Raw genomic sequence first — 16056 nt, forward strand, 5'->3', positions numbered from 1 at the left:
GCAGGAAGCTTAACTCACCAAAAGTTTTCTGAGAAAGACAGGAATTTTGAGCCATCTTTATTCAGTAACTTAGCGGTTTTCTTTGTATTTTATTTTTAAAAAACCGGAACCACAACCTCGCTCCTTATATGTAAAAACGTTGGAAGATTCAAATGTCGTGATTCCCTGCAAAGTTTGGTTTTTGGATTAATTCCTTCCACCCAAGGGTGGCAGCTCGCCAAGAGCAGCTTCTTCTATTATTCAGAGTATTTTCCAAAACTAAAATGTTAAATTTTCAAACTTTAAGCTTAGTGTTAGGAACTCTTGTGGGTAAAAGATCGATTCATTGAAGGGTGTATTGAAGCTTTCAATGATACCGCAGCTAGTCATTGTCTGTCCGCCGTTATTCAAGCCCAGCAGTCAAGTTTTAAAAATTCAGCCTTAATTAAAAAAAAAAAAAAAAAAGAAGGGAATTCAGGGAATTATTGGGTACCTTGAGTGGATCCAATATAACATGCCAGTAAACATCTGTGAAAGTTTGAAAAAATGCTTATCAATTTTTTTTTTTGACACCTTGTATCACAAATTTCAGTTTCATCCTTATTTTATGTAAACGGGATGTAAACTCTTAGACAATGGGCTCCTCCTAAACTCAGGTAATATAAATAATCTTCAAATTATTACTGAAGTAAACTTCTATAAGTTTACTCAAGGGAAAATTCATACCAATCTTTTTTCGACTCATGGGGAAGATTTGTCAGGCTTAAAATTAACGACCGCTTGGGCGCGCGAAAATACACGCCATCCGTTTGAGCGTGAATAAGCGTCATCATTGGACATCGCCGGTGAAGCCAATTATTGTCCATGTTCACAGTTTATAACCTGATCACGCCATGCATCGTCTGTGACTTCTCATCCCACGCCTTCCCCATGTTTGGTAACGTTGTCACGAAGTTTGACCTCTATTGACGTCATTATGGACCGGAAGTACTTGTGTTGAAATAAGCTAAAACGCAGTGCGGCGTATCATGCGGCCTCATGTTTGCTCAAAATCAGACCCATCACTCAAGAACGAGAGTGCAAGCTCGGAATTTGCGGAGCAAAGTTGGAAGGAAGAAACGAAAGATACCGGTAAGCTAAACATGATATTACTGCGGCGCTATAAGTAGCTGTACTCTGGTCCCAAATTTGCCGCAGCCTCTCCGAAAAAGCATAATGACACTCGTTTGTCTTTATAATGGACTTTGTAAGACTCGTGTATAATGCATGTAATCTCCAATGAATTGCTTTTGTGTGCACTTAGTCAAATGCAAATTTTTGCGACGCATTGCAGTTCATGAATATCACTTAAAACACCGCTCTCTCTTTACAAACGCTGTAACTTCGAAGGGTTGACAACCAACGTGGTCTCACAGCACTGCATTCAGTGAACGGTGCTTGAAATTTGAAGTGCGAGAAACAGCTGGAGAAAGAGTGTGGATTACAGCGCAGTGATTACGGTACGGTAATCTGTAAATGAGGGTTAGGTTACTGCGCTAACAGAAGTTAGTAAAGGTTTATTTGCTTTGAATCAGTATAAAGCGATCAGAAGGTTTTCTGAAGATCTGTCATTCTTTCTTTCACAAATTCTGTACAAACAAACTAACTTCAAAGTCTTCTAATCCTACCCATCATCAGAGGTAAATTTCGTGCAAGTTTAAATGGGCTGTAAAATTAATCACCCCCGGCTTTTCTGAGCGTGAGAAATTTCAATCAAAAACAAAAACAGAAATTCACGTAGCTATTGAACTCAGATGCGGAGCCTGTGTAGTAGATCCAAACTTTTCCTAAACAAGCGACGGCTTTTTCTATCTGTATTACATACCGTACAACGAACGGAAAAAACTTACTGAGTTGGCAGGACGTTTCTTGCCGATTTACGTACACGATTTTACATAAACGAAGAGCGCCTGTAAGCTTAACTCTCTGATCCATTCCGATCTTCTGGTCTGAATCTCTTTGATGGGCGTTTGGTCAAATTACAATTCTCCCTATCCTCCTCGTTCTTTGGACAATTTTACACCTTAGCACGGGGCTATGAAATCTGCGAATAAGTTACCTGAGCGATTATGAGCTCGAAAAGAATCTAAGTTCGAAATCATAGTATGGTTTAAGGCAATTAATGCTTACTGAAACGTGCCTGAAAAACTTCTCTTACTGACCCAGTTAAATTTGAGTAGTATAAGATCGTGTGACGCAAACACTGTTGATATAAACTATAATATCTTCCTATAGATAGTGGGTGATGAGTGATGTTAAAGTTGCTATGTAGTGACCAGAGTCACGTGTATACATATGCAGACTGCAGGTTTATGGTCAAGTGGCCATTCCAATATCACGTCCATTTTGCACCACCGAGTTGCTTGGGAAAACTGATACTTTGGCTGTTTTCACTACCAGACCTGATTACAAGACACACGAGACAAGTAATTTTCAATGCATGTAACTGAGTAAATTTATAGCTGAAACTCAGGTCAATGAATACTGGGGCCCGTTTCTCGAACGTCCCGGTAACTTATCGGGCCCGATGAGTATATCAGTTTTAATTTTTTTTTTCGCCGATAACACAGTGATTAGAGACATGATACTTGCCCAATGTTCTCATAGAATTATAAGGTTTTAAAATTTAGTATTCAAAGCAACAAAAATGGACTTCTGCTAAGAAACATTTATCACCAAAGACACTTATCGTGCCCGATAAGTTACCGGGACGTTCGAGAAACGGGCCCCTGAACCGAAATGAACTTGTCAGGAGGTCTCTTAATTAAAAGACATTTATTTGGTTTAGTCATGATGTATGCATCGATTAATAGGTTATTTTTCGCACTCCAACCAAATATCTATCTTTATAGAGCCTCATAGTGTCCAATACAGCCAAATTGGTGACATGGGTGGAAATGCTAAATAGACGGTGAACGAAAGGTTTATTCATGGTCGTTTAGACATTAAGAGGCGTGAGTTTGCGTCATCAAACGGCTGCGACGACGTTGTAAAAATATTGCTTGAAGCAGATTTTCTAAGAAAACCTGTGTTTGAATGTTTTCCTGGGTGTTGTTTAAACAGGAAGCTCAACCCATGTATACACAATCATCGCTTCACACCACATCCGGTTCAATTAACTTCCCGTTATGAAAGAATATGGAGTTAATTAATCGTGCCTTGTTCCATACGGCACTTGAATGTGGCCGACGAGTAATTTACGATGAGAGAGGGTTTCTTTCTTTCCTTCTTTCTTTCTTTTTTTTTTTTCTCTCGCGCATTTCAAGGAAGCAACTTCTGCCTCGTTTCTAGAGCCAGTGTTATATATTGTAAGGGTTACGATAGCACTCGAAACAAAATCACCACTAAATAATAGACTTTCACCAGACCCCCTTCCGTAGGTACATACACACAAGGTCCGGGAAACGTCTTCCCTTGAAACAAACTTATTTAAACCAAGGTACATGTAGTCATGAACGCTTTCTTCAACAAGTCACGAAACGTTTCTCCAGATAAGCGTTGCGTGACGACCCAAATAATTACAATGTCACGAATCGCTAAGATTTTACTGACAGGTTTCGAACTTTTTTTTCCAGGTACTTCACAAGTCACTTTAAGATATGGCAACTAAAAGTTACAGTCTGATTGGTAAATTGCTGATTTTAATGTCACTGGTTCTGATGGAGCGCCTGGATACCAGTGCAGCTGACAAAAACATCAAAGGTTAGTGCTTTCTTGCCCAAACTCAGTTTTTGTGAAACTGAACATGGACGAGGAGGAGAATGATGTATCTAATCTCAAGGTAAAAAATTTGGTCTGCTATAGCCTGGCCGGAGAACTGGCGAGATTTTTTTTATGGCCAGCAGAAGCGCTTTATTTTCCCCCCGGGATTTTCCCCAATAAAGTTGTTAAAAATGCGGTAAAATCTATCGTGTCTCAAGGCCGTCTTGTTGGACCAGAAAACAGTGGACAAATAGAGCGAGTAAACAAGCCGTGCCACCTAACAGTCCATTGGGCATGTATTTGGGGGATTCGTATTTTGTAATATTCTTCTGTTTTTTTTTTTTTTAGGATTATTGTATAGTTGAAGACCACTTTGAAAAACCATGTATAGAAAGGGAAATCAATTTTAATTTCGCTCATTACGAAAGTGTCTGCATAACGATAATGAGCATTGTCTTTTTTTATTTAGATTTGGGTAATGTCTACTGTGGGACACCCCATGAGAGTGTAGTCGCACTGGACCCTGGGAATCACCGCTACTTCCCGTATTTTGTCAAACTGCATCGCTGTGCAGGGTCGGGGTTCATAGATGGCCCTTCAACGCGGCGCTGTGTACCTAGCAGTTACGAGGAATTAAACATCAGAGTTTATCCCCTTGCGACGAACTTTGAAGCCAGCACTATGACTGTTAGAAACCACACTCGTTGTATAGACGAATGCATCAACAGCGCCGATGATTGTGATTTTACCGTGGAGGACTGGAACGAAGACGAGTGCGCCTGCAAATGCAGGTACCCGAATGGACCCCCGAAAGAACTCGCTTGCAAAGAAGGTTTCAGGTGCGTTTATCATCTATTCTATCTTGAGCGACAGGGAAATTGACAGCTCTCCCTTTTGCATGTCTTACGTCTTTGCAATTAACTGTTCAAAACAAATATATCCGTGTGTTGCTAAGCGATAGAAAACGTTCAACTGATGTCAAGTCCGGGGAACCTGTAAGTAACGCCAAGAGCGGGAAAAGGGTATAAACAACATACGCTTAATGCGCAACTTGAAGGAAAAGAAATGAGCATTTCAGTAGTCGCAAAACTGTTTTACGCGCAAGATTTTCATTACCAGATATATGATTTTTAACAATTTTGAAAGCTACAAAGTTCAAAACGATAACATGGAAAAAATTGGGCTAGGTTGCACTAGAAATAAAAACTTCTCAGTTCTTTATCTTTTTTATCGGTAGAAGCTTATCCCAAACTCAAGTTGAATCTCAGTATGGCTTTCAACTTTCTCAGTTCCTTATCCCATGACGATATCTTTATCTTATATGCTTAGTGCTTTATCTTATGAATTCAATTCTAGGTGGAACAAACATATGTGCAGATGTGAGTGTGCTCGCGCACCTGACCACTGTCCACTAAGAATGGTAAGACAGCTTTGTTTCTCGATTTTCATATTTCTACTGAGCAGTTCAGTAACTCACATGCCTTAAACAGAGTTGCCAACAGATAGAATAAAGTAAGAAGATCAATTTTGATAGGATAGCACTATACTCGAACGTTTCTCCGGGCTTAACCTGCGCGAGCAGGTTCACTTGGTTGGTCTTTCGTAAAAGTCTGTCGGTTGTGAATCGGTCATTTGCAAGCTGGCGAGAACGTTGGAGAGTTAACTTGACAAAAAGTATCCCCACCCCATTTTCCTCGCCGGCTCGTAAAAGACAGTTTCCCTACAAAAAGGTTCGCGAAACAAATTGCAGGTAAACTAGTCGCAGGCCACTTTGGCTCGTCCACTAGGGAAGCAGGTGGCTAGCTCGAACTTTATTTCTCCGGATCGATATTCTCCCCGAACTAACTTGCACACGCGTATGTTTCTCCGTATTTATAGTTTTATTGACATATATAACGCTCCTTATAAGCTGTGATAGTTTCATGCTGACACACATATGGTACAGGTAGTAACAAGTAATCATTTATTTGTTTTTTGCGATCTCACAGACTTGGAGCAATGAAATTTGTGGCTGTAGATGCCGGGACAGTGCAGTTGCTGAGTGCACACAAAAGAAAATGGCCATTGATGTTGACTGTAGCTGTGTAAACCTAGACGTGTCGGCCAGTACTCACAGGATTGGAAGTAAGTATGCGCAAATCATACAAACCGAAATTTTTTATTTTAGCTTTAAACTCTCAAAAACGCAATCTTGTTTATCAACACGCTAAACTAAATTGTTCTCTGGATCGTCTGGATATTGCTTGCCTGTAGCGTATCTGTGATAATTTAACGCGATCAGAAGTGAATCACCCCGTTAAAGGATTCTTTTGTGTCGATGCTCAGGCTCACTATAATTGGAACAGCCCACATATTGCGCAGACTCCATGTCAATCAAGTAACTTTTTTCCAGTAGTGCCTCATGTCCCTAGGTTGGACACGGCCCTACTGGACGTAATTTAATGATAATAATAATAATAATAATAATAATAATAATAATAATAATAATAATAATTGGCCTAAGTATGAAATGCGTTTGTTCAATTTTGCAGCTGATCCACATTACCGCATGTTCATCACACTCCTGATTGGTCAAGCAGCGCTTATCATCATCCTCATCTGCACCCTGGTGCACTGGGTACGAAAAAGAAAGAGACAGAACTCCACCCAATCCCCTCTCGACAGGCCAGACTCGAACAAGACAGAAGACGAAATAAATCAACCCTGTAAGTATTTTGTAAATTTTTTTTTTTTGACTCTGACTTAAAGAAATGATGGCGTTTTGTTGAAAGCTAAAAACGTCCTGGGATCTGAAAAAATGGTCAGAACGGAAAAGGAAGGCTACTCTGTGGTTCAATAGCGAGATTGCAAGCTACACCAGGAAAAACACTTGCCATGCCAGCGAACGTTTGGTAGCAAATGTATAAATAGGCCATCTCTGATTTGTTGTGAACTTCATCATGTAAGCGACATTAAGTGCAAAAGCTTTTCATATAAAAATTAGGTTTGTGTACATTTGAATAAAAGCTAATTTTCATAACAAAAAATTTGCACTAAAGTCTCGCTTTTACAATGAGGCTCAAGGCAACGCGGGAATGGCCTGTGAAAAGGAAAATTTGAAGATACTCATGCCACTTAAACGTTTTCTTCGTACAATCAAAACTTTAGTTACGTAATTCGGTGAAATAACCTTAAAATTCTGAACTACTTCAGATTCTGGGAAAGAAATCCTTAGGCATTCCCATTCATCCACTCATATCCACTCATAAAAATTACTGATCAGTACTTTACTTAGGGTTTGCATAGGCCGAGCTAACTGTCAGCTGAGAAATGGCATTTTTTTTAACTGGGAAATGTAAACTTTGGGTTGGATTTTTGTCTCATTTCTAAAGGAACGACATATCTTGTTAAATAACGAAATAAATGAATAAATGAATAATCAAGCTTTCTAAATTTTTCTCTTCCAGATCTAGAGGTGGCAGTGGAGTCGGGATCTACAGATTCCTTAAAAGACGCCAAGTACTCGTACAGTGATGACGACAGCTATACGGCACCTCTGTCACCAAAAGACAGGGAAACAGATCTATAAAATCACGATGGTCTTGTTATTACGGATATGAACAGTAAAGAAGGCTTGGTCTGTCCTGTATCTAACTGACTTACGCACGAAAGGAATTTCACACGAGGTTGAAAAACAAGACAACAAAAGTTCACTGTACGCGCTTAGAACCTGAAAGAAAAACAGCGAGAAATTGCAAACGTCGTCATGCATTCCCGAGGATTTACAAATGATAGAACAGACAGGAAACGTTCTTCCTTTGTTTGATAGTATGTAATAATGCTTAATTCCATTTCACTTTCCAGTCAAGATCAGCTGGGATTTAGTATAGACTAGTTCAAAGTTCGACTGACTCTTAAGGCGATGTTAGAGGGAACGAAAGTGTTTATCTAGTAACATAGCGCATTTAACGTATTTCAAGTGTTCAAAAGTTTTTGCTGCAACAAGGTGTGGCGTTAGAAGTTGTCCGCACGCTATGTTGCGTTAAAAAATGTTGCTGAAAATTGTCCTGTGTAACATCACCTTTATAGTGAACGTTTCAGTATGTTTAAGCAACGGAATCAATGACTTCAGGATTTCGCAACCCTTTATTTCCGGATGCTGTTCATGACGTCATTGCTACAGTTTGTTGCGGAAATATTTACTGCTCATAAAGTGAAAGTATAGTCCACTTCCGATAACTCGAACCTTCAAGGGAAATTGAAAAAGTTTCGAGGTATCGGGAGTTCCAGTTATCGAGGGTAAAATTATATAGAAAATGACCTGAAAGGAAAGGAAAATTGGTTCGAGCTAGCGCGAGGTTCGAGTCATCGGGAGTCGACTGTATACACATGTTTCTGCAATTTTGTTTATGCGGGACGTGTAACATGAAAGAAAAATGGTTAGTCACGAGCTGCTTGCGTGCGCAGTGCATTGTAGCAATTAGAAATGTCAATTTAGGTTTTTAGGTGTCTGAAATATGTTTTAATTAATTTATTTTTTTACGTTACATATGTTTTACCATGTTTGTTATCTTTTCTAGGAAAAGGTGTTTAACCGAGTACTACAATAGTGAATCAAGTAAAGTCAATAGACTTTGAAGATCGGTGTTAAATGATAAGCGAACACAGTTTCTGTAACCAGCTATTTATAGGTTTATTGCCTCTTTGCCCAAAACTGCCTCAAATTAACAAACAAAGTAATTGAAAATAGTCAACTTCGCTTCACATGTTATATAAAATTAATAGATTTTTAGCTAGGTTCGAGCATGTTTTCTCATTCGCCTAGCCTGCGCTGTATTATATTTACTTACCGTTAAAGTTGTACATAACGTTCTCATGATATTTATTATACAGGGGTCAGACTCAAAAAGCCCTCCAAAGTTAAGATATATAATTGGTAATGTTTCTTGTAGCCTTCGTAGCTGGCGGTTTTTGTCGGTGGCCTCGCCGGAAAGCCGGGCACGAGGGCCAAAGCCGCTCGTTGACGCGGTTTCGCGGCTCTCGCCCCATTTCCCCCGCAACTGCACCACTCGTTTTGGCCCGGCTTTCCCGCCCGCCAAAACCACCAGCTACGCAGGCTATGTTTCTTGACAATAGCCTATTGTTAGTCCAGCAATAGTCTATTGTTGAGAAACAATACATAGGATATTTCTTAACTTAGGAGAACCTCGAGAATCTGGCCCCAGGTATATATACTCACAATAAACAAAGTTGAGCGTGTGCTTAATTTAATAAAATATATAAAATTAAAATATCTGTCTTTTAAATGAATATCTTCCCATTTCTCGATAACGTTAGAACTAAGAAAGCCCTTCTAATGTCGATTTGTTTCTTAAATATTCATTTACCCCTCCCCTCCCATACAAACGCAACAGCTCGGTTACAACTCACCACAGCGCATTCCATCCAATAACCCTCCCCTCCCCCTCTAAAAAGGGCCCTATTTGGATGAGTGTTTGTTTAATACTTTTCCTCCAAGCTTAAGCGCCTCATGCTCTCAAAGGCGCCCCTTCTGAAAAGACATCGACTGCGCGAGGCCCCATATAAGGAAAAAAAAACCCTCAAGACAAACTTTTGTGGCTAAAGATGAACGTGAATTCTCTAAAATTGTATTGTTACTCTTCATGATACTGCTTCAGTTTCTATTGTTTACAAAAGTGTTTTTGCACTTTCTGATGCTGCCTCCATCATACCGCGAGCTTCCAAAATGAGATAACGAATTTGAGTATTTGAGCTAAATAAGGTTACAAACCGGAACGGTCGAGGGTAAAGCACTGGTTTTAGCTACTGAAAATGAAACTAAACACTGATTTCAATGCCTACTGAACGCAGTTTTTATCGATTACGCGAGGGACACTGTCCTGATCAACAAACTGAAATGGGATTGCATCGTGTTTTCAGAAGATAGGTTTTTACATGTGCTGAGAGTGACTTGGAGATTAGGGAAAAAATTATAATTGTACTCTTGGGTTTTTCAACAATTCATGCAATCATTATAGCCCTCGCGAACTGCCCAATATTCCGACCCTTGGATTGGAAACCACAGTGAAGTAATGTAAATTTGCATTGGCTTCCGATTGTTTTATACCTCTTTATAAGTTCCTGAGTAACTTCGCCGTGCAATATATTGCGTGAGGCTGACGCACGAAGACCGGAATAAATTCGAGGACACTGTCGTGATTTACTATCAGGTTCTCATAATTGGTATGATAAGAATTTGAGGCGATTAGTTAGAAAACATAAATTGATATTCAATTTAGAGACGGTAAAAGTCTCTTAACAATCTTTAATTGTTAGGAAAAAACTTACACTTGAATAAAATAAATATACTACAAATAATCCCGACCTTAAAACAAAAAATTGAATGAATGCTTTATATTGTATAAAAACTCTCTACTCCTTGTTATAAAGCGGCGCCGCTAACGTCTTGGTTTCAATACTTGTTCTTTTATACTGTATTCACAAACTTTCATTTCCTTTTCAAACAAAGAAGAATTTAAATACTTAATTAATTCGACGCTGAATTGGAGCGAGCAAGGCCATTTAGCCCAATAAAGAGGAATTGTCACCAGCGATTTTCCCACGGCTGTATTAACTTTGGTGGGGGAATACCCATCTTCAATGACAAAGGGAGGTAAAATTCTTAAAATGTCTTTGGGCCTTTAATGCCTTAACCTTTTGTTTTTAGATCATTACCTTTCGTCTCGTGACAGGACCGCCCCTTAATTTGCATTCGAAAGTTGATAGTGAAGTGAATAACGTAAGATTAGCCGGCTAATCAGTCATATCATATGCGAGTTGAAGGGCGAGGTAAAGGACCTTTGCTTTATACAAGCGGCAAAAACACAGCTGAGACAGAGTAAGTCGGGAGTAATCGATGGCAGGAGCGATGCAGATTAGCTTGAGCTATCTGGTGCTCGTGAACGCCGTATTTCAACTGACTCACGGTAAGCCACGAGCACTTATATTAGTTTTAATTCATTCTTGTAGTAGTACTACGGCGCGGCGCTTCAAGAATTTGTGTAATGTTTAGCGATGGCTTCAAGCGATCGAAATCCCTTAGCCAATTAGTTAAATCTATACCAAGTTTAAAGTACTGTACATCGAATCAATACATGTACTATGGATAGCTAACCTCCGTTCTCAGTTAACGAAGCGACTTTCAATCTGAATGAATGAACTATTAACTGTTCGCTCGTCTCAGCGGCTATTACTTCCGGTTTTTCTTTCCGTGCCATGTGCAACACCTCCGCTACAAGATTTGCGTTTGTAGTAATACACTATTAGCTTTTAAAAAGGAATCTAACCCACGCCAAAATCTCTCTCAGACATAAAGCCATAATTTCCACCATTTTAGTTCTGAAGATTTCAGGGGAAACCCCCATTAAGTAATACACGTTTTCCCTGTTCACTAGTGTTTTAACATAATATACAGAGCTTGTCTGCATGAGTAAACATTACTATCCCAACAGTTGAAACGCGCATACTGTTTTAGCGTTACATTGTCCAGCTATTTAGACTTACTCGGTAAATAAAATTAGTGGAGTTGTTCGGCTCGGCTGAGGCTGGCTATTAATTTAACTGATGATGAAAACAAACTATGAATGGTCGGTATCGGAAACCGAAAGGAACCCAATGAACGCAATGACCCGAATCGGGAAATACGGCAGTCAGTCATCTGCTTCTTCTACAGTTCAAAGCAATGGCTATCATATTATCCCTATGCATAGTTCATTATTTAATGCGTTACGTTTTCTTTTAGCTGCTGAGAAACTTCCAAATGTCCAATGCAATGAGCCAGTCCCGACAGTAGTAGCAGTTGACCCCACTCGGCACAGATTTCGTCCTTATTTCGTTTCCCTGCACCGGTGCCAGGGGTCTGTAGACGACTTCAGTCCCAACGTTAAAGAGTGCAGGGCTACCGCTTACCAGAACATTGAAATTAATGCCTTTTCCACTGAGACGATGAGTAACACTGTGGTTACGGTGCGTAACCACACTAGCTGTGGGTCAGAGTGTGCGCACGAGGCGAGTCCGCTTAAGTGCGACCTCCGCGTGCAGGAATGGAACGAGGACAAGTGTGAATGCGTTTGTAAGTTTCGCCACGGACCGCCACCTGAACATATCATACCACACAATGAAGGTTTCAGGTATGGTTTAAGTCAATTCAAGTCAATTTTATTGTGTACATACGTTTAGCTTTAGTGAGACAGCTCACCAGCTAGTTTTCAGGTACATTACACACGAAAATAAAATTAAAACAACTAAACATCGTGGTTTATACAAACACTAAGTACAAATGATTACTGAAAATAGCAAAAGCGTTGTGTTTTTTTTTTTTTAGCGAGCCCTGCAGCTTCAGGAATTTAGCCGTCACACAAAGAGGAAGTCTACAAGTTACTAGGGATTGTCCCAGGGTCATTTCCCTTCGTTGGAACTTAACTTCCTATTCAGTCACAAATTGACTCTTGTTACGGTGACCAAAATTTTTTCTTGAATTTTGTTTTACTCGCGTTTTGTCCACCCGATTGAAAGTCCCCCTGTATGTTACTTTGTGTTTCAGTACCCGTCAATGGGGCAAATTACTCTGCGAATGCTAAATTTTTCCTCGAGTCTAACTTTCCCTAGGACATACTGCGGAGTCTTGGGGCGAGAATCACGCGATCTTTTAGTTTACTCGTGCGTTGTGGCTTCGCCACTCGTCAATAGAACCGTGATTGCGCGATTCTCGATTCTTACATCGTACATAAGGGACACATCGATTTTTTTCGTCGCAACTTAATAACTTGCAATCGTAACTTACTAATTACGTGGGATGCCTGTGCAGCCCACGTTATAAAATGGGGGCCGTTTGTATCCACAAATGCGCATCTTTCAATTATTAACTCGTTTTAGATGTATCAAATTCAGTTTTCTCCTAGAGGGGATCTTTTTGTCTCGTATTGTCCTTATTGTCTTTAACAAAAACGGTCCAATCAGAATGCAATATTTTAGTGTATGTCAGGAGGGATCGGACGGGAGTTAATTACTATTGTGATTATTCAGGTCCCAGTGATCTCTCGGTGGAACTAAAAAGGCTTGACTTTAGTGGCGTGGTTAAATTGTTTTAATGTTTTAGATTCCAATGTGCCGTTTTCAAAAAGAAAACTAACCCTTTTGAAGCAGTAAATCGAAAGAATAACTTCTAAGAAGCGCTCGACAGTGAAAACGGTGGAAATTGGAGAGTTCAAAGCGAAGGAATCATGCTTCTGTTTGACAGTTGTAGAACCATCCAGAATACCTGGGGGAAAGATCATTGATAAGCTAAAACACACATCGCATGACTTTGTCGATTTGATGCTTAAACGCAACTGGAAATCCACTTCACAAAAAGATTAAAGGTTTCATTTAGGAAAGCTTTTTGCCTGTTTTCTTTCTGTTTTTTTGATGAAACGAAAACAATTTGTAATCTTACATTGTAATCTTACACTTTTATTTACATAACAAGAGTAGAAAACGTGAGTCACGCCACGTTATTGTAATAGAATCTCCGGTACAACGAAAGACTTTTGTATGAGAAGCAAAAATATGATGAAAGTTGTCAAGTTTTAATGTATGCAAAAAGTTATGATTAGCAGTGAACTTTTCAGATAAAAAGAGTGCTCCTTTCAGCCGAAGACATTTTCTGGCGGGAACTATTTTTAGGCGGCAAAATTTCAAGTAGCGCAACTCAATATCACGCAATCTTTCTGACTAAAACTGTTCAGTTAGTTCAATCGCGAAGGGAGGGAAGGTTAAAAAATCGGCGAGGCGTACAATAAATGAGGCCACTAGTGCTAAACATAGTCAACGCATCCCACGTAAACGCTCTGAAAAGCGTCTTGTTAATACAATAATTTCGTTCATGGTTGCCATTTATATTCCTTAACTTGACAGATAATCTGAAAGAGCACAGCCATCTGAAACTTTCAGTAAAACGAAGAGAGTGGTCAGAAAGAAACGCTCACGGATGTAGTTACCAACAATCTTTTTCCACTGATCAAGAGTCAACACGCATGCCCATTCATACCATGTAACAAAACATACTAACTTGACAAGATCGCAAGTTAGTAAAAGTTGCGATCGCGAATTAGTAAAAGTTGCGATCGCAAGTTATTATGTTGCGATCGCAAGTTATTGTTGCGATCGCAAGTTAGTAAAAGTTGCGATCGGAAGTTAGTAAAAAGTGCGATCGGAAGTTATTAAGTTGCGATCGCAAGTTAACCACATCAGAGATCGACATATGTCGTTCAACTTAATCGACACTAGCCTGCGAGTAATCTCTCCTTGAGGTCGCGGAAGGACAGCACGAGCGGCGAGCGAAAAGAGCCGCGAGAGGAAAAAAGGGAGAAGAGAGCTAAAGAGAGCTTGCTCGCAGGCTATCGATCAACCACGTACTCGACAGTTGATGTCTACGTTACGTTTGCGCCATCTACTGAGCAGTCGGCGCGTGCCGTATATTTTACTTATTTCCTTTTTTTTGTGTGCGATACCATCTATCTATATAGGAATGCGAATAAATTGTTGTTGTTGTTGTTGTTGTTGTTGTATTATCGGGGAGTCCGTTGTAGCGAGGTGTCCGCGAGGCGAGAGTTGACCGTACGCTGTTTCCCTCCTATACAATAATTAATCAGGAATAATGGCCAATCACGAACTGTCCGGAGATACCCAACAGAATTCGGTGACAGAAGGAGGGTCTGGGAAGGGGGATGACTTTGCTTGGAGATATAATTCAATTTGGGGGTGAGGTAGTATATATAAATCCTTTAAGATAGTTTGTGACTTGGATCCTATTCATATTATCACGTTTCTCTTTCAGGTGGAATCCTCATTCTTGTCGTTATGAATGCAGTAGATCACCAGATTTCTGCTCAGCAAAAAAGGTAATCAATATAGAAACGATGGTCTGTAGGCCTACCATCAGGGTAGTTAGTCTGTATTTAATATAACTTTGCGTGCATACAGGTGCCCCCCTCCTCCTCCCACCCCCCGCCCACCTTCCTCTAGAAGACTGTCCCTCTTAAAATACTGAAGAGGGGCCCCTTTTCGATTAGGGGACGAGTACAAGATACGTCAATTGTCAATTCTGCGTCTTTCAAAAAAAATAGATGCCTCAGATTTTAGTAATGTCTAAACAATCAACCTTGGACGGTAATCCTGCTGGTATATGTTGGATCAATTGTTGATATCTGATCGGCTGAACAAATACAAATGATAAGAGAAGCGTAGAATTACGTTTTAATACACTTTAAAAACGTAATTCTACGTTGTATCGGTCTCTGCTTCTCTTATCATTCAGATTTGAGCAGTTATGAAGAAACAGCTGTGTCGTCCTGTTTAGCCTTGCAGTTGTTGTTGTTGTCTCCTGGTTTTTTTTTTTTTTTGGGGGGGGGGGGGGAGACAAATTACTGGCGACGTCTGGGTCCCTAAAGAGTAGTGGAGGGGAAATATATGCGTGTAGTTTGCTCAGTCTTCCAGGGGCAAACAAGCTGCAAACGGACGCGCATTGGAAACTTTATACCTTATCTTTCAACTTCGGCAAAAAGTAATTTGTAATCTGTACTCCACCTAATACCAGCAGCAGACCAGTACTTACAGCAATGATATAGCATGAAGCATCTTGGTGTGTAGATTGACAGTCATCTAGTCTTTGCCACTGGAAATTCTTTTCAATCCGATGAAGCTTAAATTTGCGCGCGAGCTTACGCACGTAAATCTCTTATTTGGCTAAAGTTTGTCATCATTTATAGCCATCGACTCAAGTTCTTCTCAATTTTCTTACCTCTACATGTAGTTTGGAGACTTTGGCCACCAAGGCTGCATTGAAGTAATTCTCGCCAAAAGTTGCATATAATTGACTCGAGCCGCCTATTGTCCGAATCCGTTTGACCACCCACAAATCCGCTTTGTGGCCACGGTTAACATTTCCAATGCAAGCTTTCGGTGACTTTCGTCCCCATTTGATAAGCACTTCGCTTCCGGTTGTAGCTAGGCCAGAAGCAGGGCTTTTAACAGAAGGCAAGCCAAGGCACACAAGAAAAAATGCTTTAAGACAGTGTGCTCTTCGATTTATGCCAACATTTGCCCACCTAACTTCAGAGCATGCGTTAAGCTTTGATTTTATTGCTTTTGTCTTTCACAGACATGGAGCAGAGAAAAATGTTCTTGTGTCTGCCGCCAGTTTTACAAAGTTCTTTGTACTAAGAAGAACAAGATAATGGATTCTGACACCTGTGGATGCAAAGATCGAGATCATGCGCTACATGGAAAGCGTCTAGGTAAAGAAAGTGATTACAAAAC

At 40.1% G+C, this 16056-nt stretch overlaps 2 protein-coding genes across 4 annotated transcripts in view; both read left to right on the plus strand.

The window, feature by feature from the left end:
- Positions 1 to 967: 967 nt before the first annotated feature.
- LOC146458950 (uncharacterized) lies at positions 968 to 8992 on the plus strand. 2 transcript variants are annotated; one of them, XM_085090139.1, is made up of 8 exons: positions 1005 to 1110; positions 1369 to 1478; positions 3594 to 3720; positions 4190 to 4559; positions 5077 to 5140; positions 5709 to 5844; positions 6252 to 6425; positions 7167 to 8992. In XM_085090139.1, exons 3-8 carry the CDS (start codon positions 3618 to 3620, stop codon positions 7286 to 7288), a joined length of 969 nt encoding a protein of 322 aa, XP_084946265.1. In that variant the 5' UTR covers positions 1005 to 1110; positions 1369 to 1478; positions 3594 to 3617; the 3' UTR covers positions 7289 to 8992. The 2 variants fall into 2 exon arrangements, with proteins under 2 accessions (XP_084946264.1, XP_084946265.1); XM_085090138.1 differs by lacking the exon at positions 1369 to 1478 and having other exon boundaries at positions 968 to 1110.
- A 1338-nt stretch (positions 8993 to 10330) lies between these two features.
- Positions 10331 to 16056, plus strand: part of LOC146458951 (uncharacterized) — an 8296-nt gene continuing 2570 nt past the window's right edge. Inside the window, exons 1-4 of one of the 2 annotated variants that reach the window (XM_085090163.1) lie at positions 10331 to 10685; positions 11501 to 11888; positions 14576 to 14639; positions 15899 to 16034. In XM_085090163.1, coding sequence (XP_084946289.1) covers positions 10616 to 10685; positions 11501 to 11888; positions 14576 to 14639; positions 15899 to 16034 — 658 coding nt within the window. In that variant the 5' untranslated portion in view covers positions 10331 to 10615. The remainder of the gene's footprint in view (positions 10686 to 11500; positions 11889 to 14575; positions 14640 to 15898; positions 16035 to 16056) is intronic. The other variant, XM_085090162.1, reaches the window with a different exon arrangement.

Source organism: Pavona decussata, unplaced genomic scaffold (assembly GCF_977016875.1).
Source record: "Pavona decussata unplaced genomic scaffold, jaPavDecu1.1 SCAFFOLD_225, whole genome shotgun sequence".
Classification (NCBI taxonomy): Eukaryota; Metazoa; Cnidaria; class Anthozoa; order Scleractinia; family Agariciidae; genus Pavona; species Pavona decussata.

Bases quoted from the DNA above. Each gene is read 5' to 3' on its own strand.
- LOC146458950 (XM_085090138.1), top strand. From the start codon at position 3,618: ATGGCAACTAAAAGTTACAGTCTGATTGGTAAATTGCTGATTTTAATG. The intron at 4,560-5,076 runs GTGCGTTTATCA...ATTCAATTCTAG, and splicing joins GCTTGCAAAGAAGGTTTCAG to GTGGAACAAACATATGTGCA. The intron at 6,426-7,166 runs GTAAGTATTTTG...TTTCTCTTCCAG, and splicing joins AGACGAAATAAATCAACCCT to ATCTAGAGGTGGCAGTGGAG.